Genomic DNA, 27565 nt, shown 5'->3' with positions numbered 1-27565 from the left:
TAGGGTATTATTATAGTGGTGCCTATGCACGGGGTCTCATTGTACAATGTATTGGACAAGAGGAGCAGACAGAACCTGTCACAACAGACATAGGCATGTAAGCAGAACGAACAAGAGGAAGATGACAAACATCATGTTTCTTCCATCTTTAGTTAGTGGGGCATAAGCTAAATAGAAAGCAAAATCTCAGAAGGGACATTGAAGGCCAAGGTTTCTGGGGGCAAGCGCATGGTACAAGAGTGGGAAGTATGAAGTGAAACTGGCCTTCCCACCAGTCTATGCAGGGTCACCAGGAAGACCCTTTACCCACCATAGAAGGGATTTGCAGGTACCCTGAACCTCTGTGCTGCACCTAGTTTGCACACACACAGCACACGTGCAGGGCTTAAGTAATGCAGGTGGCTGTTTTGTGGGTAGGATGTCATCCTTGGGAATCAAGTGCTACCTGTTTCCCATGGTCAAGTGTAGGAATCTCTGGACCTAAAAAACACTGCCCGAGCTAAAGAACCAGGCCCATTAACAGAGAGGCCAAAACAAACTCATAAGTTTCCAGATGTGATTTAACTCTTAGAGGGGAACGTAAGGAGCTACATTCCAATAGTGCATGCTATACACTCCCTTCTCCCAAGGAAGCTGATCCCAAGAGCGGCAGCAACTTAAATACCTGTGAGTATTATTACATATGCACAGTGTATATTATAAACATAGGCACATATATTTGTTCTCCATTTTGCAAAGCTTTTAATGTACAATTCACAAGGCATCGTGCCCAATCTAAATGCAACAACAAAGAATAAGTTTATTTGCAGATAAATTGTTTTTGAACCTTGTTTATATATAATTTATAGGTTAGTAATAGGCAATTTTTTAACACCGATTGTGCTATTAAAAATGCATATGCGAATAAAGTGCTGACTCCATCAAAGTACAGATAAATAAAAACCAGAGTAAAACTTTAGTCACTAGAGGAGAATTTAGATTGTGTGACACCCGTCTGAGAAGAGCCCTAAGTTTTAAGCTCACGTGGGATCGCTGCAACTTTTTAGTTGATTTTTTTCATCCTCAAGTCACTTGTTTGCTCTGTTCTCATAGCGCATAAAAATCTGTAACTTAGACCAGCAGCACCCTGAGCTTAGGTTCACCTTTCAGAATGAAAATTCATCAGTGCATGGTTGTGGGTCTTTTTGCCCTCAGATCAGAGCATTTTAAGCCTCCGCCCTCGCAGGCTGCTAAGCAAAACTCCTAATCACAAGTTCTTCTTAGGTAGATCTCATTAAGAACTCGGACTGTATCAAGGATCAAGTTGTCAAAAATGTCATCACTTAGTCTCCTCTTCACAGTCAATTCATCATCGTCGTAGTAAATCCACTGAGATTCTTCTTTGTGGAGTTCCTGGATCTAAAACGTAACATAGACAGGAATGTTGTCTGCATTGAGCATAAGGGCTCGGTCCTGCCAAGTGTCTGAGCAGTTGGGTCTTCATTCAGCAGAGCACCAAATACATGCTTTACTTCAAGCATGGAGGTTGTTCTGTTGAAATGAATAGGAGAAATCACATGGTTCAAGCTAAATGCAGGCTTAAGTACTTGGTTGGCTGGGAGCCAGACACTCAGCACCTTATAGGAGCATGCTTATTTTATTTTGTTCAGCTTTATAGGTGGAGTCAGCATAATTAATAATTTAAGCCCCCAAACTATGTTTTGATTACTGTCATTTCCTACTGACATCAACCACTAGAGCATTCAAGCCCTTCAGACACTTGAGTTTCTTTAAAACCTTTGACATAACAGTAATGATAGTAATAATAATCAACTAGTATTAGTACTGCTCTTATAATAATAATACTAGTAATAAGAGTGATAATAAATGTAAAGACAGGGATATTATAACTTTTTATGAACCAGTAAGTTATTTTAAGTAAAGATGGTTTCATTGCAAGCATACAAGTCTTACTGATTTTCTTAACTCTAGTAAAAAAAAAAAACTCTTCCCCAGCAGTGTCTGCTTACCAGAATCAAGTCCACTCTGTCCCTTTTACAGTTTCCATACTTTGTCATATTAAGGAGTTTCCTCTTCATCTCCAAGTCATTCTTCTCAAAGTTCATTATCTTTATAATTTCTCCCTGAATAATAGACTTGAAAAATAAAAGAGACTAATCTGTATTTCTCTGCATCATAGATCTGCCATTATGAAAGGTGCAAGTGCGAGATGTGGGTTCCAGAACTGAAGTCCAGATTTGAATACGGAAATGTCAGGGGTTTTACATGGGACAGGATGAATTCTGAGTTTTGCTTCAAGATTATAAACAGTAAATACTGCATTTTTAAAACCTGATGTTTTGGAAGCTGACTCGGAGATTTGGAGGCCCAAACTGTATTCCTTTTAACATAAAAGCATCTCCAGGCTATAGCACGTGTCTGCAGGTTAATTCTTCATAATTGCAAAGTTTAGAATGCTATGTGCTGTTGGAAATTTTTATATTAACTAATCAATCTCACCCCATTTTCATGCATCTATTATAGAATGACCATCCCCTTTTATCACCACCTGAGTTGCACCATAATTGCCCTAGCTGCTGCATGTTTCTTAACCATTTTACCCATTGCACGGCCAGATCTATATGGACTTTCATACACTTTAACTTGCCAGGATATACACCTTGACTTCATTGACATCTGGCTTCCTCTGAAGACGTCTGGAGCAACGGGAACCCAGGTTTTCTTTGAGCCACGGACAAGTGTTTGAATTCCCTGCTACTGCATATTCTTCTTGCAACAGCTCCCGAGTCAAGTCAAATATAATCTGCAACAATGAAGAAACACAACAAAATTAATGGAATCTCACCTTGATACTTTTTCAAAAGTCATTTTAGAGCTGGTGAAATGGGGTGGAGTAACAGCCAGGGAAGTTCGGGTCCTAGCACAAGGTTTCCCCACACTGTTCACATTTCTATATAGTAACTGTGATTATGCTCCTCTCTAGTGGCCATAGCCTAAGAGCATGAGACTCCAAACACTGGCCACTTTCAGTACAGTAGCATCCAAGGATCTGCTGTGGTTGCACAAGTGCTTCATGTACTGCTGCTATTCCTCAATAATGAACAAGGAGTGAAAAGAAATGCTGGTTTTGTATGCACCAGCTTTCCCAGTTAGTGTTTACTGGGGCAGTTGGTGCATATTAACAGCATGGCTGCATCAAAACACTGTATATCCTCAGTATACTTTATTTCACAGTAGCTTAGTAGAAACAATCCGGTCACATTGCTTTTTTCTATATTCATTTTGAATATCTCTTTACTAAAGTCAGTATATTTTAAATCAACTTAAATTACATGTGTAACTTTAAAAAAAGACTATGGGGAAAGAAAAAGAAAGAGAACAGCAGGTAACCCTTTTAAAATACCTGATTATATATCCTTTTGCTTTCTGCTTCCAAATCATCATCTGAGATGTCATGATCTTTAAAAGCCTTTGGCACATTGATCCTCTTGCAGTTTGTATATATGTTTTCAAGAGTCCATAATTCCTCTACAGCACGTGCCGAAAGTGTCTTAACATAGGACCTGTTATGTGGGACCAGCAGAGGAACCTCCACTGTCTTCTTCCAAGGAGCAGAATGCCACTGATCTAATCCGTACAGGTTTTGTCTCTGAAGTTTTAGCTCCTGGGTAGGTTGGACAGAAATGAGCTGATCCAAGCCTTCCACACTTCCAAAAACACCAGCATCAAGGATTTTTATAAGGAACTTGAGTGAAAAAAAAAAGAAAAGCTGCATTACGCTCCCATGCATCTCTTTCAGAGGTACTGGATTTACACATATTTAGAGAGAGACATTTCAAGATGCCACATACCAGTTAGAAACCAGATTCATATATAAGTGGCCCTCAAAGAGAATCAGGTTAATATGCCCCCAATACATTAAGTTTTACTGCTCTTCAGTTGAGCTACTTCGAGCAATCAAATTTCAGTGCTGTGAGATGATTTAAGATTTTAGAAGCTTTTGTTCTGAATTGGAAGAAAAAGCCAATACAACTCTCTCTCTCTCTCTCTTTTTTTTTTCAGGATTCAAACCCCAAGTTATTTAGTTTTGCAAAACACCCAAAATGTGGCGTTTCTGAACTGAAACATGTTATCCAGAATTCACAGAGGTTAGGGGTTGGACGGGACCCCTCGAGATCATCAGGTCCAGCCCTGGTTGCCGCCTCCTCTCCCACCCGGTAGCTGCAGATCTGGAGAACCTGGAAGCCCTTGCACCTGCTGAATGAGCCCGATTTGATTCTTTTTAGTGTGCTGATTGCCCAGCAACAGCAGTGATGGAAATGACCTTGTCAAAATAAATGAGAATCATAAATTGAAGTGCCTGGCTGAGCAAGGACTCCCAGCTGAGCTGAACAAGAGATAGGGTCCTGGAAGTACTAGCTCTGCGGTAGCTAGCCTACTGGATTGCTGATGGGCTGAAAGCAGGAGCTCCCACAACTCCCCAGCCTCCAGACCAGACCAAAAATCAATCGGTGGGATTTGCAACTTGGATGCCGTCTGGCTGGAGGGCTCTAGAGCAGGGGTAGGCAATTATTTCGGGCACAGGGCCACTTACTGAGTTTTGCCAAGCCATTGAGGATCTGCACGACAGGCAGCCTAAGGCAGATTAATATTAATTTTAAAAAAATTTTAGGGGCCCTGCAGGCTGGATAGAATGGCCTTGGGTGAAAAGGTTTTGTGTGAAGTACTCGGGACCAGCTTTGCTCTCAGCCCCATGAACATCCCCTGCACACATACACCTGGGAAACTGCAGGTGCAGTCTTCATAGGCTAGAGTTATTCTGGGTTGGATTAGGGTAAGGATAATGCATGCTAGAATGGCAGCAAGTGTGTCCCCAACTTTTAGTTCCCACTCTGGATTATCCTCACACGGACAGAGCTATCTGTCAGAGATATGGAATAAAGACAGGAACGTAACTCCTTTGCATAGTCCCAAAAGGTATTTTGGTGTTCAAATGATATTTCTCTTGACATTGCAGAACTCATTGATGATAAAAAGCTATTGGACCAACACTCCTATCCCTCTGCATGGGCCCAAATGGAGGTTCAAGTCTTCAGCAGATACAGCCATAGCTTCTTGACTTCATATACTTACTGGCAATGTGGCTTGAGCGGTCTCAGCAGATCCGTGACATAGCTCATCTGCTTTTCCTCCTTGTTTCCTTTTAATCTTCCTATATTCTTTCAGGGCATCATCTACAAATTTAGTTATAATTTTTTCTACTATGGTTTGTGCTGTGCGAGGGCCGTGACTATTAAGCATATCAAAGTTGCACAATAAGATATCAGAAACTGCAGCTGATTGTTCAGATAAGCTATCAGTGTGATTCTTCTTAAAAAGCAACCTTTTCCCACTGTCTACTTTTTCAAAGCCATCTTTTCTTATTTTTCTTTCACAGACACTTTTATATTTGTGTTCAGCTGTTGCAGAGAATGCAATTGAAGTGTCAAGCAGAAGTTTTGTAGTGAGTTCACTAGAGATATAATCAGCCCGTTTATTTTTCTCTTGATCCTGCAGTAAGCAGCTAATATTTCTGCTGAAGCCAGCTTGCCCTGTGAGGCTGTCCTTATTTCTCACTGGAAGCACATCTGCAAAGGTCTGTTTTATTTCCATTTGTTCTGTTGTTTCCTTATCAGATTCAAAACCTGCTGAACAAGTTTGAAGGGTGAATTCACTGTTCTTCCAGCTAAGAGACTCATGATTTATTACTGATGAGGAGGACGTGTGTGATCTAGACTTGTTTTCTTTTGATGCTGGACCTTCTGTACTGCAAACATCTTCCAATTCCTCTTCCATATATCCTGTCCTCTTTTGGTCATTGTCTGCAGAATGACTGGCCCCTTTGGATGGAGCATCGCTATCAGAGAATGAATCTTCATCCCCAGTGTAATCACAACTACATTCACTATCTTCCAAGAGATGTGAAATTTGGTCAGGTCTGACAAATACACCACAACCTTTAGCGCACGCAAAATATTTCACTCCTCTGTAAGTTCCATCGTGGTCACCTTCAGGTTTGTCAAGTGCCACACCAGCCCAATAACCTTTATCAAAGTTGGTATATCCTTTGAACATCAAAGTGCCTGGCTGGGCATACTTTACTAATACTCTGTTTCCAACTTCAAATGATAATAATGGGTCATCGGCCTCCTCTTGAGCTGTGGCTAGTGTTAAGAAAGGTTTGCTTGGCTTCTTTAAGCATTCAGTGCTTTTATTGACGTGACTTGACAAAATAGGATTGGATACCAATGATAAACCCGACTGCTGCAGCACGCTCTTGTTTTCTCCTCCTGCCTGTTCCAATAACTCCTCCCTTCTATCTGAAGCGTTTTCTTTACCCCAAGAAAGTCCTAAACATTTTCTATCCTGAACTGAAACATCACCACCTAACTCTGGAGATGGTGGGCGCACTTCTTCATCAGGCAGCGAGCATAACTGATCCTGTATTACTGACACATCTGCATCTGTATTATCTCTAGTCTCCGAGAGTTGCAGTTGTTCTGGTGGGGAAGGGAAGTCTTCTGTGCTGAAGCTAACACTGTCACTTTTTATCCCACCCACATCTATGGGAGGTGCGGGTAAATCGTGACTCTGAAATGAGAAATCCTTTTTATTGGATGATGGCAAGTCAATACTTCCATAGGACAGCACTTCATCAACCGGAGAGAGGATTTCTGACAGGGTGTCTTCATCAATTGGAGGCAGAACCTCATCATCACTGACAAATGTCACATCATCTTTGCACTCAGAATGACAGCGCGTAGCTCGAGATGACTGCTGGTTGGAGGAGACAGAAGACAGTGCGGGTTTGGGGGTCTGACTTCCTGTTGCTGGGCTTTTCTGATTTTCCACACTTGCCCTTTGCAATGTTTCAGCATCAGACAACCTGACTGCAGCTTCCACAGGGACCTCTTCAGCACGGGTGCGTGCAGATGCAGTTTCAGTTGGGTTGCTGGATACAGGTCGGTCACCTAAAAGTTCTGCATCAATAGCTTCACCTTCCAAAACTGCTGAGTCTCTGGAGACTACAGGGGATGCTATAGGAAGTGAGGACCTTTCATCATCTGTTATCGATTTTTTAGGTGGAAGTGATACCCTCTTACCAACAGCAACCTCGCTGAGATGTTTCGAGGAACCTATTTCATGGCACCTTAAGAGCTCCGTCTTACTCTGATCAACAGATAAATCATCATCTCTGCCATCTTTTTCCACTTGGATGGTTGTGGAGCTGGAGCCCTGCAGTCCAAAGCTCTTCCTTACCCCCCAAACGGCATTGCTGTGCAACAAGGAGTTAAATGAATCTGGGTCCTGCTCAGATTTTCCTGGAGTGGAGACCTTGTTTAAATTGCAGTTTTCGGAGTAGGACGATGGAGTCGAGGTGTCCATATGTGGTCTGCATTTCCGAATGGCAAGGTCATCAGACCAGAGGGGAAATGGCTCTTCTGTCTTTGAGATGCTTGGCTGTGAATTTCCATTGTTCAAGGGGGTGTCGGGATGTGATTTGTGAATACGGTCACATCCTGGAACAACTCCAAGATATTTCCCAGAGCCATGAAAAAGCAGCAAAGTCTCATCAGGGAGCACTTGTTCATCACATTTGTCATCGGATAATAATTCATTTCCGTCACCTAGCACTGCGCGCATCTTGGTCGAAGGGTTGGAAAACACGTCAACATCCTCGTCGTCTTGCATGGCAAACTCCTCAGGGATGCTGACATCGGTGTCCTGTCCATCCTCAGCTCCAAACTCAGACGCTGAAGCAAAGCTTTCAGAAATGTTGATCCGAACAGCGGATACTTTCTGAAACTCTGGGAGGGAATGGCAGGATTTGTTACTCTTGCCACTTTGAGATGAGTCCTGCGATTTAGTGGATGAGGCAGCAGAGCCTAGTCTCTCTGAACACGATTTCAAACCCTTCCCTTCGCCGAGGAGATTATGAGGACTGTCACAGAAAGGCTCAGCCCACCCCTCCCCTTCACCGGCAGGAGTTTCCTCACGTGCTGCAAACACGTCCTTTTTTTCTTCTTTGATGACTGGAACATCTGCAAAAGTCAGCAAGTCATGAACATAATTTAGCTTGATTTTATCCCCCGGTAATTAACTCTTTAGATCCTGCAGTTCTTAAATCCCAGGGCTTTTGCTTTCTTATTTAATTTGATCCTGCCTGTGAAGACAACTGCTGGAAACTTTTCTTTTCTTTTTCAAGCTATTGTTTGCAATAACCACCTGTAAGCTAGAAAGCAAGGCTGCTCAACCTCCTGGTACCATCCTCTTCACGTCTCATAAAGAGAGTACAGTACTTTCCTACTTATGCAACACCTCCGGGTCTTGGCCGTATTTTCATTCCAAAGTCACCCGCATGAACTGGGCAGTTGGAGGAAGAACTATATCAATTTTATTTTTTGCAAATTTTGATATCATCTCAAAGCAAGAAAGTAAAATAATCACCAGTTTAAGTAAATCAGAAGGGTTTAAATCCAGAAATCTTCAGCATAAAACACAGACCTCTTATTTGAGCTAAAGGAGGACTGTAATCGTCTGCTAGGAGTAGAAAGCTGTTATCCTCTTAGTGGACTGGCCACAAAAAAAGACACGACTCAGATGGCAAGCTCACTACACAAACTAAAAAGCTTTGTTGCTCAAATCATTTACCTTGTACAGTGTGACACCTGCAATACGCAGAGAATGGGGCTATAAACAGGAAGTATAAGGCTCTGTTTATTTTGTTAACAGCACCATTTTAAGTAGCATAAGAGAGTACAAAGTTCTTCTGAGAGGTTTAGTCTGGCGTTTTGACTAGTGCCAGCAAACATTTTTTTTTGTTGCTCTGAGTACCAGCTAGCAGAATACAATTTACACACACGTGTGTCTGTGTGTGCACGTGCACATGTGCGCACTAGTACTGGGCATGATTTTTAAGGAAAGAACATGTGCACTAACCCCCCAGATTATGAAACATTCTCCTGTCCTCATTTGTATCCTGAGCAAGGGGCTTGACTTGCAATGGAACCAGTATTACTTTAATCAATAGCAAAACTCTGCTGATATTTTATTTATTTATTTTATATATATAAATGACTAGCCACATGTTCGAAAGTTAGGCATATTCTTGAGAACATTGCTGAACTGCAGCCCATAGCAGGCCTCTGCCATTGGGATCCCTGTTCTCAAAGATCAGTGATTACTGCATAAATGTATAGAGCCTCCCCGCAGCTGGTACCTGGCTGGATTCTATGCTATAAAGGTCTTTCATTAGTAAAAATGCTGCAAATGAGAACAGTTGCCACCACATACAAATATTTGCAATGCAGAGACTATGTGTTCCCAGAACTATATAAATGATGGAACTGGCTCATATATAAAAAGCCGGTTTCACTTGTTACAAGCTGTACTGGGGACCAGAAATATGAACTGAAGATAAAACAGGAAACAAAAATAACTCCAGCACGTCCTGTCGAAGTCTATCTTCAACTGATCTATGTTCTTTTAAAATGAAAACCCTTAAATTATTTCAAAAGATACCTCAAAAGCAAGTAAATTGTTAATGACACAATCAGAATAAGTTATGATTTTGTTCCGAGGAAGGAGCATAATCATATCTCATAATAAACCTTAGACGGATCTCCAACATCTTGCCTGAAGGTGATTTATACATTAGGTATAGTGAGCAAGACACTTGGGTAATAAATGAGAAGACTGTCTCTCTTTCTGTCTGTATTAAAGTTTGATTGAAGCGGTTGAAACAGATTGGACATAATAGCATTAAATATGATTTACCTGTTTCTTGAAGAGAATTTTCTACTCGAGCAAGGCATAAGTTACACAAAGTGGAAAGCATCCCCAAACCGTTCATTGTAAACTCACTGTCGTGTGAATTAATAGCTTTATTGTCTTTAGGGTCAAGTCCTGCATTTGAAATATGCTCCTTTTCCTCCGGATTGGATTCCTAGAATATAAATGTTCAAGAGGCAGAGTCAGTAATTTAAAGGAGAGGGAGAAAAAGACATGTAGCAGTTGGTAGCCTGGGCAAGGACAGTTAACATCCAGGCAGTGATCTGGCACGCAGCGTCTCACAGAGCGCTTTTACCCAGAGGCGCAGAATTATTGACATGGCCACGTTGCATTAGACAGACACAGGATTTCAAAGAGGGTTCTTCTTACGAGAAACTCATAGCGTTCGTCTCCTCCTGGCCCAGGAATGAATGTAGCTTTATCCATTTCAGCTGAATCTCCATCTTCTAGATGTAAGAGAACCTGACTCCTATCACCCGGCTCTGAAAGACATGAAGTTTATTGGCTTACAGTGCTGTATTTGCATGCATGAATAAGCAAATGTATGCTTTAAGCATTTGTGTTGCTCAATGCAAGTTCTCTCTATTTCCCATACGAGTACATTTTTTCTTTTATTGTTTTTCTCATTTTGCCCCAAGTTTTCCTTGACTCAGCAGACACCACAAAACAAAACAGAGCTACGATAGTCTTCTTCACCTAGATAACACACAGCTATTTTTCCTACTAACCATTTTGTTAAATGTGCTGTAACAGCACTCACCAAGCTAATTCCCTCCTTTCAGGGGTTCAGACAAGACCCTCTCTCAGTGTTTGCCTGGAAATGGAGCACAAAAGCCACGTAACCAAAACTGTATTTCAACAGTACTATTTGTGTCACATCCAGAAAAGTACTTATGCAAATCTTTGCTGGTATCCGAAGGAGCCCTTGTGACGGTGTGTGCAAACATACTGATCGCACTTTCGTGGAGGAGACAGCGTGGAACTCCGAGCTGGATGATGATTTATACCAATATTTAGAGGCAGCTTTGTCAACATCGTATGCTTTCATTGTCTATTGTTTAAACAATCAAAGGGCAAGGCAGGTTCAGGGCAAAGATTTCCCAAGGGAAGTACACTTGAAAAGGATATGGAGATATAATGTGTATATATATCTCTCCATATCCTTTGAAAGCATACCCAGCCAAGTTATATAAAACCTGCTGTTCATTTTCAGGGAATGCTGACCCCCATGCAGCAGGCAGAAAAAACACCCTACATCCCCCACAAATCCAGCCTAAGCCCCACTGATTTACACTTCATGGGCGCATTCCTAAGGCCAGTGAAAACTTTTCTGTTGACTGCACTGTGGTCTGGATTTCATTTGTGTTGCATTCAGCAGAGGGCCTGCAAGAGGTGGGAGGCACTAGGAAAGAACAGCATCTTTTAACAGAGTTTCTGGACAGCCTTCTCGACTGTCCGCCCTCCCAGCATTATGGACCTATATTCTGTATCCAGTAAATCAGCCAGCCGGCGTGGAAAATGCATCGCCTCTCTCCTGATGGCAGCGTGAATACCCGCCGGCATTGTGCTGCAGTTTTATAGCTTGCAAGGCACCCGGCTGGGTTGTTTCTTGCCCTTGGAAGCAGAGCACCAAATGATCATCCCAGCCAAGTGTTTTATAGAAGTGACACCACACTGCAGTGGGTGAAGTTTCCTGCCTACCCTGCATAGAAACCCATTACAGAAACTTGACCTGGTGTGAATTAACATGGCAAGGTCTCCCAGGAAAGAGAAAACCTAATCCACCGAGTCCAGTGGAAATGTTTTATATTAGGACAAATATGAGGCCCCTTAAAAAAAAAGAAGAAGATAATTTCAGCTGCTATAGAGAGGGGCTGAACTTTCAGCTTTTCACCTGCTTACTACTTATGATCTGAGTGACCATGAACTTGCAAAGTGATTTATTTGGGTGGTTCGGGCACTCGGGACTTTTAATTGAATACCTGCATCTTTAAGGTCTTCATCCATTAAGACTGGGCCTATGGTTTGATTCACTGCATCGCATGATTTCTTAACTCCTTTTCCAGGCGCCTTGGGATCTGCACCAAATGTCCGTTGCCACCTCTGGGGCTCCTCAGCTTGATTCCTGTATCCTAGTGAAGTTCTCTCTCTCTCAATATGGTGGCTATAAAATTAGACAAGCAATTAATGATTTGAGGTGGTGTTTGTGTTTGCCGATTAATCACGACTAACCCAGGGAAGTCAATAAAGGTATGAATCAAAGGCTGCTGGAAGTCTTTCTTAGGGGCTGGAGAGTGCTCAAGCATGCATGTTTGCAAAGCTGCAAAACTGTGAAGTAAGAAAAGTTTTCCTTGTGGTTCATTAATTTTTTTCCACTCTGAAGATAGGTGGCAAGGATGGGTTTTCCCTTTGTCTCCTACGGTGCTGCTGGGCTTCACAGTGTTGAAATGCCTGACCCAACACCTGTAGATACAGCAGGAGACTAGACAGATTGACAGCATCCATGAAAGGAAACTAGAAGGCTGAATTTCCAGCTCAGATGCTGGCATGCTGCTCTTAGTCTGCAACAATTTCAGCAGATATTTAGATTTTTTTCACATGCAATAAGATATCATCTACAAATCTGGGACCTCTTCACATGCTGGATCCCATGGCTGATTTCAGCTGCACACTGAGAAATACTTGTCATAACTACTCCAAAGGCATGAGGCCCTACCACTGAAATGAAAGGAGTTTTTCCAGCAATATTGGCTCTATGCTACGCAGCTGAGCAGAGCAAGCCGATTCAATCCAGCCCACAGCAGTGATGCGCATTAGTCGTATGTTGTAGTGGGGGCGGGGGGGGGAATCAAAACACCTGTAATACCATTATCCAACTAGGCAAAACGAACAATATCTTTGCTTCTAAGAGTTAATCCACCATCATAGGGCTTCAGGAAAATATTTAGTTTGAACAAAATACTTTCAAGCAAGCATAGAATCACCAAGGCTTAAAAAAAATAAATAAATACATTCATTTGCTAGCGTTACTCGTTTCATAATATATTATGCTTAAATAATAATGTTTTCATTAATTTTAAACTATTTCGTTTTGTAATCACGATCAACCCCCTAAAGCATGGTGTTCGAGTCATTAAAGCTTAGTGGTATGCTTCTGTAGGTAAATTAAGAAAATTAGTCATCATTAGGAACACATATAGATTTGCATAAATGTAAAGAAGTATCTGCTGCTCTACTTAAGAATACGTGTAGCTTCTGCTCTAAATCCCATGCAAGTCAACAGGAGTCTTTCCATCAACTGCAACAAGCTTTGGATGAGGCCCGAAGTCTTATGGGGAATGCTACAAGAATAGTCCAGGATTTCCCCGGCCAGTAACGTTTTCCCTTTAAACTGGGGTGCCCCTGCTGGATACGAACGCAGGGACGGCTTGAAGGAAAACTTGTATTCTTTGTGAATGAGCAAAGCTTGCCAGGCTTTTGCAACTGCCTAGCACGCATGCACGCACACAGACAGGACTGCAAGGCTGGAAGCAGCCAGCTTATGCAGTCAAACACTGCAGGCTCCTCTCTGGAAGGAGTGAAACGCAGCATCCAGGTCGGAGCCAAATAGCCCAAAAGCAGCAGTAACCTCCAAGTGTCGCCATCTGCTCGTCACAGTAATAACGCCTTATTGCTTTTTCTAAAGTGTTGCTCAAGCGGTCTCCCCCACTGCAGCCCGGAGCCCGCTGCTTTCAATACTTGTTCCTAATCAGTATAAAATATGAACATACCTGCACTGGTGAACAGAGAGCACAGTTACCATTCTGCGCTCTCACATGGGAGACACATCTATGCACAAGAAAGCTGGAGTCACAGTTTAGGAACATTTCGAGCTCCACAAGGCCCCCGGTCTGCTAGAGACTCGGGTTCATAGTCACTGTTCCACCGGTAGCAAACTCGCCAGTAACAAGAAATGAAAGTGCAGCCAAGAAACCTTTTTCAAGATTCCTGTGACTTGTAATCAATAGCAACATGAATTATAGATCAGCTTCATGCCGAGATTTATTTGAAAGCCTTTCCCTATGGGGAGCTAAGTAAATGCACAGCACCGACTCACCCACCTGCTGTGCAGGGCCCAGATAACTAGATGTGAAGGGCTCTTATTCATCTACGCATTCGATTTATATAGATTTAATGGCACCTATTTTTTTTTTCTAGAGCAAACTGGTAGATGTGTGTGCATTCGCCTGAGGCTGCTTTGGGAGACGGCTGTTCAGAGGGCTCATGTGAAATACCGTTGCTGCACCTTGGGGTCTCGTGGTCCAAGTCCGGAGCACCCGTTACTCACTCTGGAGTCATTGGAAGCTGCAGATGCTCATCCCTTGGAGCCCTTAGAGAAAGAGGTTGTGCATGAAAGCCTAGCTTCAGGAGCATCAGGGTTTCCCCCGGGTGCCTGGACTCCAGGATTCTTTTATCCGGCTGCAGGCCCTGGACACCACCTATCCGTGCTTCAGTTTAAGGGCAAAGCTAACCCCTAGACAAAGCCCATACAAGGCCTGTAGTAAACATCACCTTCTCTGAGGGGCTAAATGGGACCCAAGCAGTGCACAGACCACAAGCTGACACCCTAAATCAATAGGTCCATCTGCATTTCATAGGAGATTTAAGAGGCTCAATTAATTAATATTTGCAAAGGGTTCCGAGCTCCTTAGCTGAAAGGTATCGTTAAAAATGCAAATGATTACCAGTAGTTGTTGGACATCTTTTGCAACTATTTAGGATTAAATGGAATTATTAGAGCACTAAATATTAACCACAAAAATATGGGAAAAGGTAGCAAGAATCAAGAAAGAAATAGAAAGAGACATTTTTGGAAGGCAAAAAGTACACCAGGGCTGGGCTGGCATTTTCTAATTTCATGGTCTCAAGGTTGAAACTGAATATTTTTAGAACCCAGTCTGCTTGAATGGAAAAGTTTTGTGTAAGAAAAATACTCTGTTGTTGAAATCCTGAACGCTCACATGGATGCCTCTATGGAAAAAAAAACAAACTTTGACACAAGCTGAAATCAAAACAGCTCGTGTCTTGTTTTGGCTTCATTTCATTTCAGTCCGACTTGCATTTTGTATTATGCAGTCTTTCATACTGCTTATGTATAAATTCATTACATCTTTATTAAAATGTTTGGACAACACTGAAGTGCCATATGCCAATAAGGGTGTCATGCTGCTTCCAGTTGAAGACTTTGGGAATTTTTAAACTGTTTTTTCTACCTATGGTACATAGAATTAAATAGTTCATTACTCAGAGCAAGTCTTCCTGCTCCTTGCTGGGTATGGTAATAAGCTTATGACAGCAGATTAGTAAGGCTTCTCTTTGTATGAAACAGAATAGCCCAAGTTAAAATGATAAATCCAGAATGCAGGGTTGGGTATATTTATTTTTTCCCTAGATTTTAGGATTAAGGCTCAGATTTAGCATGTTCTATTATAATTGGAGATATTTTTGAGCTAAAACAGTACCTTCCACCTATATCAGCCAGAATTTCCCTTGTGGCTTCAGAGAGCTGGTTGATGCATTTCATCTTCAACTATTTCCCCCCGCCCCCAAATATCAGATTTCATCAACTTTTGTTACTGAGAAATATCCCAATTTCCATCTCTAATTCGCTCTCAAATGGGCAACTTTGCAAAAAAAAAAAATTGGGCTTCTAACAAACATTTGACAACATTTCGGAGAAAGACAGACAGAGTTTCATTGTAAAACATAAAAATTGAAAACATCAACCTTCTGGAATCCAGTTCTCCCCACCCCCCACAAATTGTTGTTCCATGAACTTATTTGATATTTTGACTTTTATCTCCTTTCAGCAAGAAAACAGATATCAAAATACTGGACTCTCTCACAGGATGGAAATTTCACAGCTCTAAAGAAGAGCTGGTCCAGGTCAGATTTTCCTTCACCCGCCCCCTGCGAGTAGCAATTGCCCTATAAGTAGTTCTATTGACTTTATTCTACTACTCAGATGAGCAAATGCCGTGCAGTGTGAGAGAGGACTACAAAATCCGCCCATCAGCACCACACATTCAATGATCCAACGCCATGAAAAAAAAAAAAAAAATAGGTGAGAACCATAAAGTGTCCTTAATAATGTAGCAGAGACATCTTTTCCCAATACCTGAGCAGCATCGTGCAGCCAACAAAGGATGACTCCAGCCCAAATATTGCACTTTGAGAGTTCGGCAGCTGCCATGTGGATGCTTAGACAGCGTGAACAGACTCAGGAATAGTCTGTCCCTTGTATTTTGGCACCGGACTAGGTGCTAGACATGCACATAACAAAAATCTGATCTCAATCCTGGAGAGTTTACAATCTTAGACAGAAGAATCAATGAGGCTAGAGGGGTCATCACGATAAAGCAACGGTCTTGGCGCACCACATGCCAAACCATGTCAGGTTGCCGAGGCTTGTCACTATATCCCTTACTCTGGAGTCACTGCATCTCACCTGAAGGAACAGCCTGCCGTCTGGGATAGGAGGGTCCTCATATTTTTCACTGGGCTGATTTGACCTGTAACCAGTAAAACCAGTTGTAAAAAGATATTACTTACCCCTGACATGGCCCACTTTGTTTATTCCTCTTCTGGGCACGACTGTTTCTCGACATGCCAGGCCTTTTTGAGGTCTGTGCTGTTGATTCTGCCAAGGCGGAGGGTGCTGTTGGACTGGAAATCTTCCCAGCCTTCTTTATTGCTTCTTTGACATCTGCCAGACTCTTTATAAACTAAGGGGAACAGGGGAAGGCATGACGGTTTACCTGGGCTTCATCAACTGGTGTCAGTTCTAGTTTCAGTCATTTTCCATTTCAAGGAACAGCTGCAGCTTCTAGCTCCAACCCTTACAGGCTAAAAAACCAACCCATGAGCTCCCACTGACTTGAACGGGAGCAGCAGGAGGCCAGTGCTCGATGCCTTTGATAACAGCATCCTTAAAACAGGTGCGAGGGACCAATTTTTACATTTCTGGAGCACTAGGGCAAGTCTGGATTTGCTGCACTAAAAGCAGGGCTTTGTCTTGCATTGGACTGACATGAGCGAGTCCTAAATGCCGAAACCTTCCTCTGGAGGTGGACAAGGACCTTTCTACCTGCAGTAGGCAGAAGAAAGGATTTCAGGGACCAATGCAAGGGCGTACACCCTCTGTGCACCACAGAGCTCCCCGTAAGGGAATGCAACATGTCCTGGGCATGTACCCAGTGCCAGATTTTGCCTGGCAGACTGGCACTAGTGTTATAATCAGCAATCTCAAAATAATACCAAGCTCATCTTCCATTGCTCAGCATATAACGCATTCAAATCTACACCAGATGTCGGGGCTTATTGTCATCCCCAAACATTACCCTTTTATAGGGTTCTATTAACCTGTTGCTGCCCAGCCAAGCTATGCAGCTCTTGCTGGAGTTGTGCTGTTGACTTCTGCATCAGCAAGATGTCTCTCTGCTGCTTTAATAAGAGCTTCCTCTCCCGATGGGCTGCTCTATAGATATTTCGGAGGTGCAGGATTTCCGCCTGCAGAGTGAAGAAAGGAAGGCTGGCAAGTAAACGACAGTTAATGTGCAAGCACAAGTAGGAGAGAGACCTGCAGATCGAGGTAGAAGTGTATTTATTAACAGGCGGCAACAAGTCTTTGGGCACACCGCTCCTCAAAGCTGTCATGTTGTTAAGGTTTAAGTATCACGAGTCAGAGGTATCAGAGGTTTAAGTATTAGGAGGGCTCCTCTTTGGTGCAGGCTGGACCAGACGGCTAGTGGATGCACAGGTCCCTCAGCACCTCACACCGATTTCTCTGCACGCTGTATAAAAAACACACGTCCTGGAGCTCTGCAAGGAGAGGAGGCTGGGGCAGAGTCAGGCCCAGAAAATACGTCGCCTTGCTCCTAGGTCTGTGCTGTTGTTTCACACTTCCTTTCCTGACAGTCTTAGGAAAAGCGGACCCCTTGCCCACCAGCTATTGAGCCAGCTAACTGTATTCCAGCCATGGAGGCACAGACATGCTGTGCAATCTGCTGTTTAATGCCAAGCAAAGAAAATTGCAGTAACAAGAAAGTGGCAGAAAGAAATTGTGCTTCTTGTCTCCTTCAGATTTATAGAGCGCAGTCCCTGGCACAGAAGTAGCTTGTCTGATGTATAAAACATGACGTGTTTTATAATAGCCATGCAATAACACTAGTAAATCTTTTCTGCTGCCCAAAAGGCTCTCATGTGCTCTCGGTGTCCCATCTTCCCTGGATTTTCCCAAGGAGAAAGCTGGAACATGTAACGACAGGGGTATTACCTGCTCTTGTTTTAGCTTGGTCAGGATTTCCCGTTGCTGCTCAGCTATGGCAGTCATTTCCCGAGCGTCTCGCAGGTTATCCAAGCAGCTGAAAGCCAGATAGAGATGGCAGTCTTTAGCAGGAGAGAAGGCGTGCATGTGCGAATCAAACTTATGGAAGTTGTCAAAAGCAGCTAGAACTGCAGGATGAAGCAATTTGCAAACCTGGCCGCTTTATCTATATGCTGGAAGAGAAGCAAGGTACCATGGAGCTGACGGCCCTTACTGCTGATGCAATCTGAGAGAAACCCAACCACTTATTTCACAGAGACCACCAGATAATGACACTCCCCGGAGGTTACCAGCCTGGATTCACAGCAACCATTGAAACCAAAAAGACGTATTACTATACCTTCCCCAGCCCTTGAGCTATGCACTCTCCCAAAAACCAAGCCTGAGGCACCACTGGGTATTTTGCTTTTTGCCACAATCCCTGAACCTTTTAAGCCGCAAGCAGACCCTGTGCAGACTTGTACCAGTGACGGCTCCCTACCTGGAGATCCTGTAAGAGCACAGGAGTGCCCAAGCCATGGTTAGCCTTTTCCAAGACTGAGCCAGGCTGTCTCACAACCGTGGTGCAAAACCCCAGGGTAGTTTCCTTCAGAAGCCAATTCACTCGGTTTGCAAAGTTGAGTGAATTTGAACCTCATTTACATTTCACCCCAAAAGGCAGCTAGTAGAAGAAGCTGCATCACTTTCCCCTCGCATCCCTGATCTGACTCTGAATAATGGCTCGCACAAAAAAAAAAAGAGTTGAGTCTCTTACTCTCATTAGAGGAGCGGGTCCACCTGTCTGCCCTGCCGGAGAGGGGCTGGCTCAGGTGTGGGGGGTTTGCTGATTGCCTGGCTGCAGCCCTAAGGGAGGTAATGGAGGTGGGAGCAGCGTGTGCTTAGGGAAAACTGTGCCTTGGACTTGCCTGTTACTAGCTGGACTAAATTTGGAGTCCCTAAAAGCTGAGGGGAGGCCTTTTGTACCGCAGTTTGGGTCTGAAGTCAAATTTATTTCTGTGACGTAATATGCCCTCCCACGAGGGGCATGGAAAGTCCACCCAGCGAGGAGGCTGCCTTGCTCCGAGCAGTTGGCTGCTGTTAGATGCCATGTGCTGACGCAGGCATTGCATGAATAAATCCACCTTACCACTCCTGATACTGCAGCCAGGCCAGTTCAGCCCTGGCTTTCTCCTGCAGGGCTTCGTCTCGCAGTCGGAGGAGAGCAGCCTGGTGCCGGGCTCGCAGCTCTTCTTCACGCAGGTACTGCTCAGCCATGGCCAAGCCAAACTGGGAAAAGGTGCTGGAGCCTCCATAGAACTGGCTCACTTCGCTCCACTGAAGGAGAAGCAGAGGGTGGAGGGAGAGGTTACGTGAGAAACCTCACGGGTGCCTTGCAAGGCTGGCATTGCAATTACAGGCACGAACGAAACGGGAATCGCTGGATGCAGGCCGAAGGGAGAGGAGCTCTGAAGCCTGGTACCTGGCTGATGGAGTCCGTCTGCTCGCTGCTGTCTCCTGAATCATCTGCTGCACGTGTCTTGCTCTTGGGCAGACTTATGAGAGCTGACAAGGGATTCAAGGATGGATGTACCTGAGAGGAGTCCCCACGCTCTGCAGAGAGGCGTTCGAAAAGAGGAAAAAAAGACCACGTTAAAGTCCTTGTAAGTACAGTATTTCTTAACGCTGGGATTGCTTGGGGAGGCAGAAAAGTAATGCCTCTTGCCTCTAAACTTCATAGCATGGGCAAAAAGATTGAAGTTTTAAAAAAACCCTGACTTTTTCTAATATGCTCCCACTGTGGGGCATATGAATTGGCATCTGTGCTAGTACTGCAGACAACGCAAGTGCAGGGTTGGAAGTGTGGCTCACTCCTGGGCCTTAATGGCTGTTCCAGCAGGAAGTACTGCTGTATGTTTAAGAAAGCAGGTTTTTTGTTTTTTACTTGCCTGTGGAGATCATGTGTTATATGATGCATAACAATGATGCCCATGCTCAGTCTGGCCTGTAGAGACCGGACTGAGAGATGTTCTGCTCCCCTAGCGAGCTGACTCTATAGGCCTGATGCATGAAGTCGGTTGTTGAGTAGTTTTATCTGGAGTCAGATGTCACCTCTCTCCCTTAATGGGCCTAAATCATGAAATGTCCAATAGTGAATGGAAACCAGGTATGTCTTCCATCTTGTGCTGACCTGTGGAGCCCACGAATAGGTGCCGGGTGTCATTAATCCCAGCTATCTGAGGGATGTGGTTTGATAAGAAAGGCAAAGATGTTGCTTTGGCATTATATATATGTGTTGATATGGATCCTCCTCGGGCAAATGTTCTGAGCACAGTGAAAGGTTTGCTGCAATCGGGGCTGATAGCTGCAACCCCCAAATGCTGCACCTCTCTCCACGTATGCGGCAGGACCTGCCACTTTATCCTGTGGCCGCCAATCGCCCAGTGAGATAGTTACCTGGTCGGTGGGTGGAGAAATCTAGGTTGGCTTCCCCAGGGGCTCTTCTTTTTGTGGTTGGTTGGGTATTGCCATCCGTCTCTGCCCTCTGCACAGAAGGCCTTGGTGAATGCCCCCCCGGGGTACTGGGAGTGGGGAAGAAGACAAATGCAAGTTGATGTGATGATTTGCAATAGTCGCTGCACAGTGCAGTAACGGCACCAATACCTCGGTGTTCGAGAGCACGCCTCACTAGCAGAGCTCAAGACCTCTCAAAATATTGTCACTAACTCCTGTTCGGTGGTGGACTTTGTGCATGTGAACAGTCATTTCGTAGCATAATGGGTTGAGGGACAGTTTAGTGCAGAGGGGGAAACTGCGAAAAGGTGGGACACAACATTGTGTCCAGGGCAGCTGCTGTGCGAGCCACCTTCCTTACAGTGGATATTTCCTTGGGGTCACAGAAATGTGCTCCTGTGTCACTGTCTTGCACAGGCCTATTTTTCCCCTTTTAATCCTGTCTTAAACAGGTAGTGGGCTGACACGGCTGCGTGTCCTGTCGGGTGCTGCCTACCGTACCTGGCTGCAGCTGCGTTCTCTCTTCTGGGATCATCTTCAAGTCGACACCGTCTTGGCTCTCGCTTGGCAAGTTCGAATCTTGATCTGACGGCAGAGTCAGCTCTGGCGCTATCCAGTCCCTGCAAAACCAGAATCGATGCTCTCTAATAGCAACGGGTGAGCTGTCCTAAAGGTGATAGCTCTGAGTCTTTATGTAGCTCTCTTGGGATAGATCTTGTTTTTTCTAGTACCTTTTACACGCTTCTGATTCTTAATGGGTGATACTAAAGAACGAGCTAGGTGCAATGAGGTAACGGTGGTGTGTGTAAGGAGGAGAGGTATAACGAGAGGCAAAGCTTGGAGCTATCAGGAGCTGCTTTCCTGCGGGAGAGGATGCATCTCTTTGCACTGAGCTTCCCCTCTAGTCCATCTCCCAGCCTATGGGAAGCTTCTCCTTCATCTGAGCTGCCATGAGAAAGTTTCCTAAAGTATCATCCCAAGAATGGACCCTCAAAGCGAGGTTTAGGTGAGCAAGACAGAAAGGAGCTGGCACAACTCGGAGGTGACGGCTCAGTCTGTCCTGCTGCTTGGACCATTGACTCTTACCTCTACGTGGTGCTTGAGCAACTCATCCAAAGACCTCTGGCTCTCTTGGGCTTCCAGCTTGGCCTTTTCGCTAAGGACTGCCAGCTGCCTTTCCTGCTGGAGCTGATGGGCCTGGGTTTGGGAAACAGGATTTGAAAGGTTTTCGACTGAAGGTAGCAAGCTTCATTTCTCATCAGGCTGGCATCTAGCTAACTCGAGAGGATGGCATCAAGGAGACTCTCGCCACAGGAATGAACTTGGGGGGGAAATGGGAAATGATACCTCTGACACTCACTCACCAGCTCACAGAGGATATGCTGAGAAGTGCTACAGAGAGATGCCTGATTTAACCCTTTCAAAAGCCTGAAAGCAATTCCAGAGCCTCAGTCCCACTGACTATGGGACTTGGGTACTTAAGGGACTTTGGGCCAGGTCCAGAAATATATTTCTCAAGTCGGAGACTTGGCACCTTAATTTCTTTGGATTTGGCCCTTGGGAACACCCTACCGCAGACTCTGAAACCAAAGGAAATGCAGATATGGCGTGCTTGTTTCCAGGAGTGATCCTGCTTGCTCTGAAGTCGGCACCAGTGCTTGCACTGGTTCCAGTAGCAGCAGGGCAGGGCGCTGCCTTTTGCTGCAGAAAACCTCATGCTCCGTAGGGGCTATTCTGCCTGGCCTGCTGGGCTACAAATCCCTTTGCAAATGGCAGCTGCTTAGGGTAGAGATGTCATTAGGAGCCAATCTGTGACAGCAGTGCAAAAACAGAGGCCACGTGCAAGCATGCCTGGCCTACCTGACTCTAATTCATACAGAGGAGCTAGACATAAGCTTTCATGTACGTCGGGTGCATGCTGTACCTGCAGCTTGAGAGCCAAGACATGAGACGCTTGCTTTATGCTCTCGAGATGGCTCCTATATCCCTCTTCTGCATCTCTGCAGGCAGGCTCACCTCTTCCTAGGAAAGCAAGAACAGAGAGATGGCATCAGTCACCATTTTTGGTCAAGGCTCCATTCTGAAGGATTTCGGAGACTGATTTCTGCATCTTTAATAAGGAACCGACTGGAGGAGGGGAAAAAAAAAAAGAAGCCAACACTTTCAGAGCCAGTCAAAGGGAAGGTAACGGTGGAGAAGCCTGTACTCAGAGGTACACATCTCTTAGCTGTGCCTCCAGGATGCAGCGCTTGTCAAGAAATCTCTAGGACGCACCAGGGGACCCCTTGCCCTCCAACTCCTCTGCGCACCGTACTGATGAGCTTCCTTTCCCCAGCTCAGGCCCACAAGAAGTGAGGTGGGTGTGTGCAGAGTGTCCTTAGGCAACTGCAGGTGCTGGAGCAGCTTTATTTAGCCAAAAGGTGCACAGCTGGATGTGTGCACGTCCGCAGTGCCTTGCAGCATGAGGCAGACCCCATCCTCACGCCGACATGCTGCTGTAGTGCTGCGCTGAAAAGGGCCAGTTTGCTAGATCAGGGTTTAGGCTGATGTTCTGTTGCATGAAACCTGACAGCCCCTGCGGTGTGCTAGGCGCTGTACGTGCACAGGGGGGAAAGGGTGTCTCCACCACAAGGAACAACAAGGGGGTTTGCTCTTCCCTTTCAGCACTAACATATGTGACGTGTGGATGGGGGAAAAAGTAGAACTACCAAGTGTCTGTAGTCCCGTTCTCTTTGGGCTGTGCCTAGCGGATCAGACCCACCGAGGACATAAGAGAATAAAACTTTCCAACCTTGTTCAGCAGTTGCCAGGCTCTATCTGCACAGTGTCTGCTCCCCCATTGCCCACACCTCTCTGTGTGGACCACTGAGACTCCTCCATGGGGTCACAGGAGAGAAACCTTGTACTGGCCTTGAACTGATGCTTTCACTTCTGAGCAGGGAAAACCTGTTCTTGTTCTAGGTGTGCCTCTTGCTGCTACTACCTAATCCAGGGTTTCTGTCTGTTGTTGTATCAGTGAGGTAATGTTTGCCAGCAATAAGCTCTGGGCTATTTAAAACGCTCAGGTGGATGGATCTGCCTATTCAAGCAGGTCAGGTGTTTACCTTGAGCTGCGTCATTGCTAGAAACAAAGGTCAGAAGTGGGTCCTTGTCCCTTGCCAATAGAAACAGGCCTGCCTGCAAACTCCAGGTACAATCTGGATCTACATCCACGTCTCCCAGATATGCAGAGGGGTTTGGGTCTCAACTTTTGCAAATCCCAGTACTGATTCTCCATAGTCAGTCTTTGACAGGATGAAGACTCCTTTGTTTGCTGATGCACTGATCGGGTATCGGTAGGGAGATCCTCCAGGATGCAACCGGGTGGCAGTCTCCGGGGATGCCTCCAAACTTGTACACGTCGGAAGCATCAATTCGTACTTTCCCTCCGGTACTGGAGATGTTGGCAGCATCCTCTTTCATTTCTCTTGAACATAAGTTGAAGGTGAGGGTCATGTTCGTCCCTGGGACCAAAGCTGTTCCACCAAAGCGAGTGACAGTGTTGCCTGGGCTCTGCACCTCCTGTCTTCAAACAGTTTCAGGAACATCTTGGCAGACCGTGTGCATGGAAGTGTTTTTTTGTGGCAGGCTTAGCCCAGGGCCTGAGTCTGTGTATGGAAGGGTGAATATGTGCCCAGCGAGCAAATTGCCCATGAAAATACTGCAAATGCACCTAAAACCCTTCGTACGCCAGGAGTGACAGCAAGCAGAACCCCATTTAAATGAATCCTACTTCTCCAGCATCCTCTTGTTCTCCCAGCTGTGGCTATTGCCTGACTGTACCCTTGGCATCAAAGCGCCCTGCATTCAGAATGCCACTTGAGTGGTTACGTTTCACGTCCTCCTTTCTATTCTGATAAATGGCATTTTACCGCCTCTCTAGATGCACACAATCCAGTATGGTTTCCTATTAAAACAGCATGCCACGGCTATTTATTAAATCACTTTCCGCTGCCCCTGCAAAATCTCAGCACAGCCCTATAGAATCCTTGCTACATATAATTAAAGAAGCTGGGCTAAAAGTCTCATTTTTCTAATCGCTTGAAGTTAGACAGAAGCACTTACGGGTGCCGTAGTCAAGGGCAGCCTTCCTATTTTCTGCCAGTGTCAGCAATCAGTCCAACCCAATTATTACAAAGATACACACTTGCAACTTTAAATGTGTGTAAGTGCAACTTGAAGGCAACAATCCTGCTAGGCTTCCTCCCTTGATGTTAAACTTCAGGTAAAGAGCAAAACTGGAATAATTCATGAGACGGGCCATTTCTTTTTTTTCCTCTCTTGCTGGCATCCAGGCGGTTCTGAATATTTTCTCCCCTTGTCTTCGCAGTGTCTGGCTGCTGAATGCTGGGATTTGCTTTGCCCACTCTTTCTGTCCCCTTGAATTTCGTATGCTTGTGTCTAAATCCCTTGACACACGCGGCTGATCCAAGGTCAGTTGACAGGTTGGATGTGGCTCTCCTCAGGCAACCCTGCATCGCGCTCGGGTCTGCAGCTGACATGCCTAGGCAGCAGATAACAGAGCAATGGGCTTGAGTCGCAGCACGGGAGATTTTTGTTTGGATATTAGGAAAAACCTTCTCACTAGGAGGGAGGTGAAGCATTGGAAAAGGCACCCCAGAGAGGTGGTGGGCTCTCCATCCTTGGAGGTGTTTAAGACCCAGGTAGACAAAGCCTTGTCTGGGATGATGTAGTTGGGGCTGGTCCTGCTTTGAGCAGGGGGTTGGACTAGATGTGACCTCCCAGGGTCCCTTCCAGCCCTTACTTTCTATGATGTGTGGTAGTTGCACAGTGACAACACACACTTGCCACAAGCTAACCGGCCCAGAGCCATGGATGGAGGGGGTACAAGTCAGTATTGTGGACTGGTAAACTAAATACAAAGTAAACCTGTGACTTCTCTCTCTCCTCAGATGAGCTCCACTGCTATTTTTCCCAGACCTGAGGAAGGGCATTTAGTGCCCAAAAGCATGCGCAACACCTCTGCCAGCTACACTTTTTGTTTGGCAATGTCTTTTATTGGCCCGTCCTGGCTTCTTGCCTAGTCCCTGGAGCTTCGCAGCTGCCCCCCTCCTCTGGGCACTACAGGTGTAAGGGAAAGACCACCGCAGGGAAAGGCTCTCATGGCAAAAAGCAATGACGCCTGGCCTTTTGGAAAACCAAACAGAATTTGGTTGTTACCTTGCCAAGCTCCTATCTGCAAGTCCTTGTCAAACACAAGCTGCCTCTGCTCCTGTTTCTACTGTAGCACCTGAAATGCAACACTAGGGAGTCTGTTCTTAAAGCTTTACATCTGAGAACAATTAATCGAAGCAGTGTCGTTACCATCCTGAGGCTACGAACTTGCTTATTTCTCTTTCTTCTACAAACAAGAGGGTAGCACCCTCTAGTGCTGCAAAGGATTATGCAGAGCGGCTACAGGTGGAAATGCGGCATCCCTCTTTCCTGGGGTGCAGGTTGTAGCCGTGTTGGTTCAAGGACATCGGCAGACCAGGTTCTTTTGGGTAAATGTGATCTCCTTTATTAAACCAACTACATAGCTGGAAAAAAGTTCTTTGCAAGCTCTTGGGCGCAAAGGGTGTTGGTGCCAAAAGCTTGCAAAGAACTTTTTTCCAACGATTTAGTTGGTAAATAAAAGAGATCACATCTACCCAAAGAACCTTGCCTTCTTATGTCTTTACTAGCACTTTTCTAATTTAAATTATTGTATTTCTAAAGGGGGTTGGATTGCATTTCACTTTCATTCCTAATTCTACTGTAATACTTAGCACAGAATCACAAATTAAACCCCACTGTCTTTCACTGTAGAAAAACCCAAATACCCTTCTAGTCCATGAAAAAAGGCAGTGTGCCGTGGCAAACGTTTACTGAGCTGGCAAGAGCTTAACCAAGGTCTTGCTAAGAACTTTTTTTTCCAACTACTCAGTTGGTCTAATAAAAGATATCACATCTACCCAAAGAACCATGCCTGGCAAGATCTTAACCAGGGGTGCAAGTTGTAGCCGTGTTGGTCTCGGGACCTAGGCAGACAAGGTTCTTTGGATGAATCTGATATCTTTTATTAGACCAAATTAAATAGTTGGGGGTGAGGGGTGGAAATTATAGCAAGCTTTCGGGTTTAAAAACCCTTCGCAAGTCCTTTTAATTTAGAAAGATGCCACTTGAGTGTGAGGGTGGTAGGTTTGGGTGTTGGAGTAAAATATTCTGAAGTACAAGTCCCCTTTTTTTTCAAAAGGGATTTAGGCACCTAGGAGGAGATGATGATGATATATTGACTTGTATAAATGCATGCCTGCTAGGGGCTGTACTGACTTCTGTTTTTAAACCCATACAGTTATAGTTTCAGGTGTACCCAGTCCATGCAGTGCATGGGGTCTTCATGGGTGTTCAAATGTACTTCACCATCTCCCTTATACACATCAGTCTTGGAGGACCACGGGTTTAAAGTGAAATCCTAGTCCCCCTACGCTTGAAAACTTAGTGATTTGGGTTTGTTTTTTTTCTTTAATAGAAGCAAAATGTGACCCCAAATGAACTTGAGGAATGTTATAAACATTTTCTGTGCAAAACCTTCTTCTATAGACACGATTCATTTTGGCTGATGGGGAGTTCTCCCCGAGATGCAGGGCTAGCGGGAAGAGGGAAAATGCAGCCCTGGTCCTACCAAAAGGGGCTGTTGCTTCAGTGGGGAGTGATGGATGGGGGGAGAGAGATGCAGTGTATGGATCCAAGGCAATCAGAATCTGGCAGATGTTTCCTTAAATATCAAGGCAAAATGTGGCTCATGGGTGACTTACATATTAACCCCCCCCCCCCCCCCCCCCCCCAAACCCCCCCCCC

At 44.9% G+C, this 27565-nt stretch overlaps 1 protein-coding gene across 1 annotated transcript in view; it reads right to left on the bottom strand.

Moving 5' to 3' along the window:
* Window positions 1-615: 615 nt before the first annotated feature.
* Window positions 616-27565, bottom strand: part of LOC109292754 (centrosome-associated protein 350-like) — a 53266-nt gene continuing 26316 nt past the window's right edge. The window contains exons 12-28 of the mRNA XM_019510313.1: window positions 22611-22708; window positions 21773-21883; window positions 21188-21306; window positions 20630-20754; window positions 19656-19786; window positions 19323-19510; window positions 18146-18233; window positions 17233-17379; window positions 16423-16595; window positions 11814-11995; window positions 10201-10313; window positions 9817-9985; window positions 5134-8081; window positions 3404-3745; window positions 2660-2803; window positions 2010-2135; window positions 616-1398 (exon numbers count right to left, since the gene is read on the bottom strand). Coding sequence (XP_019365858.1) covers window positions 1243-1398; window positions 2010-2135; window positions 2660-2803; window positions 3404-3745; window positions 5134-8081; window positions 9817-9985; window positions 10201-10313; window positions 11814-11995; window positions 16423-16595; window positions 17233-17379; window positions 18146-18233; window positions 19323-19510; window positions 19656-19786; window positions 20630-20754; window positions 21188-21306; window positions 21773-21883; window positions 22611-22708 — 5360 coding nt within the window. The 3' untranslated portion in view covers window positions 616-1242. The remainder of the gene's footprint in view (window positions 1399-2009; window positions 2136-2659; window positions 2804-3403; window positions 3746-5133; window positions 8082-9816; window positions 9986-10200; window positions 10314-11813; window positions 11996-16422; window positions 16596-17232; window positions 17380-18145; window positions 18234-19322; window positions 19511-19655; window positions 19787-20629; window positions 20755-21187; window positions 21307-21772; window positions 21884-22610; window positions 22709-27565) is intronic.

Source organism: Gavialis gangeticus, unplaced genomic scaffold, assembly GCF_001723915.1.
Source record: "Gavialis gangeticus isolate Ggan-Ray unplaced genomic scaffold, GavGan_comp1, whole genome shotgun sequence".
NCBI lineage: Eukaryota > Metazoa > Chordata > Crocodylia > Gavialidae > Gavialis > Gavialis gangeticus.
This window is presented reverse-complemented; position numbering and strand designations above follow the sequence as displayed.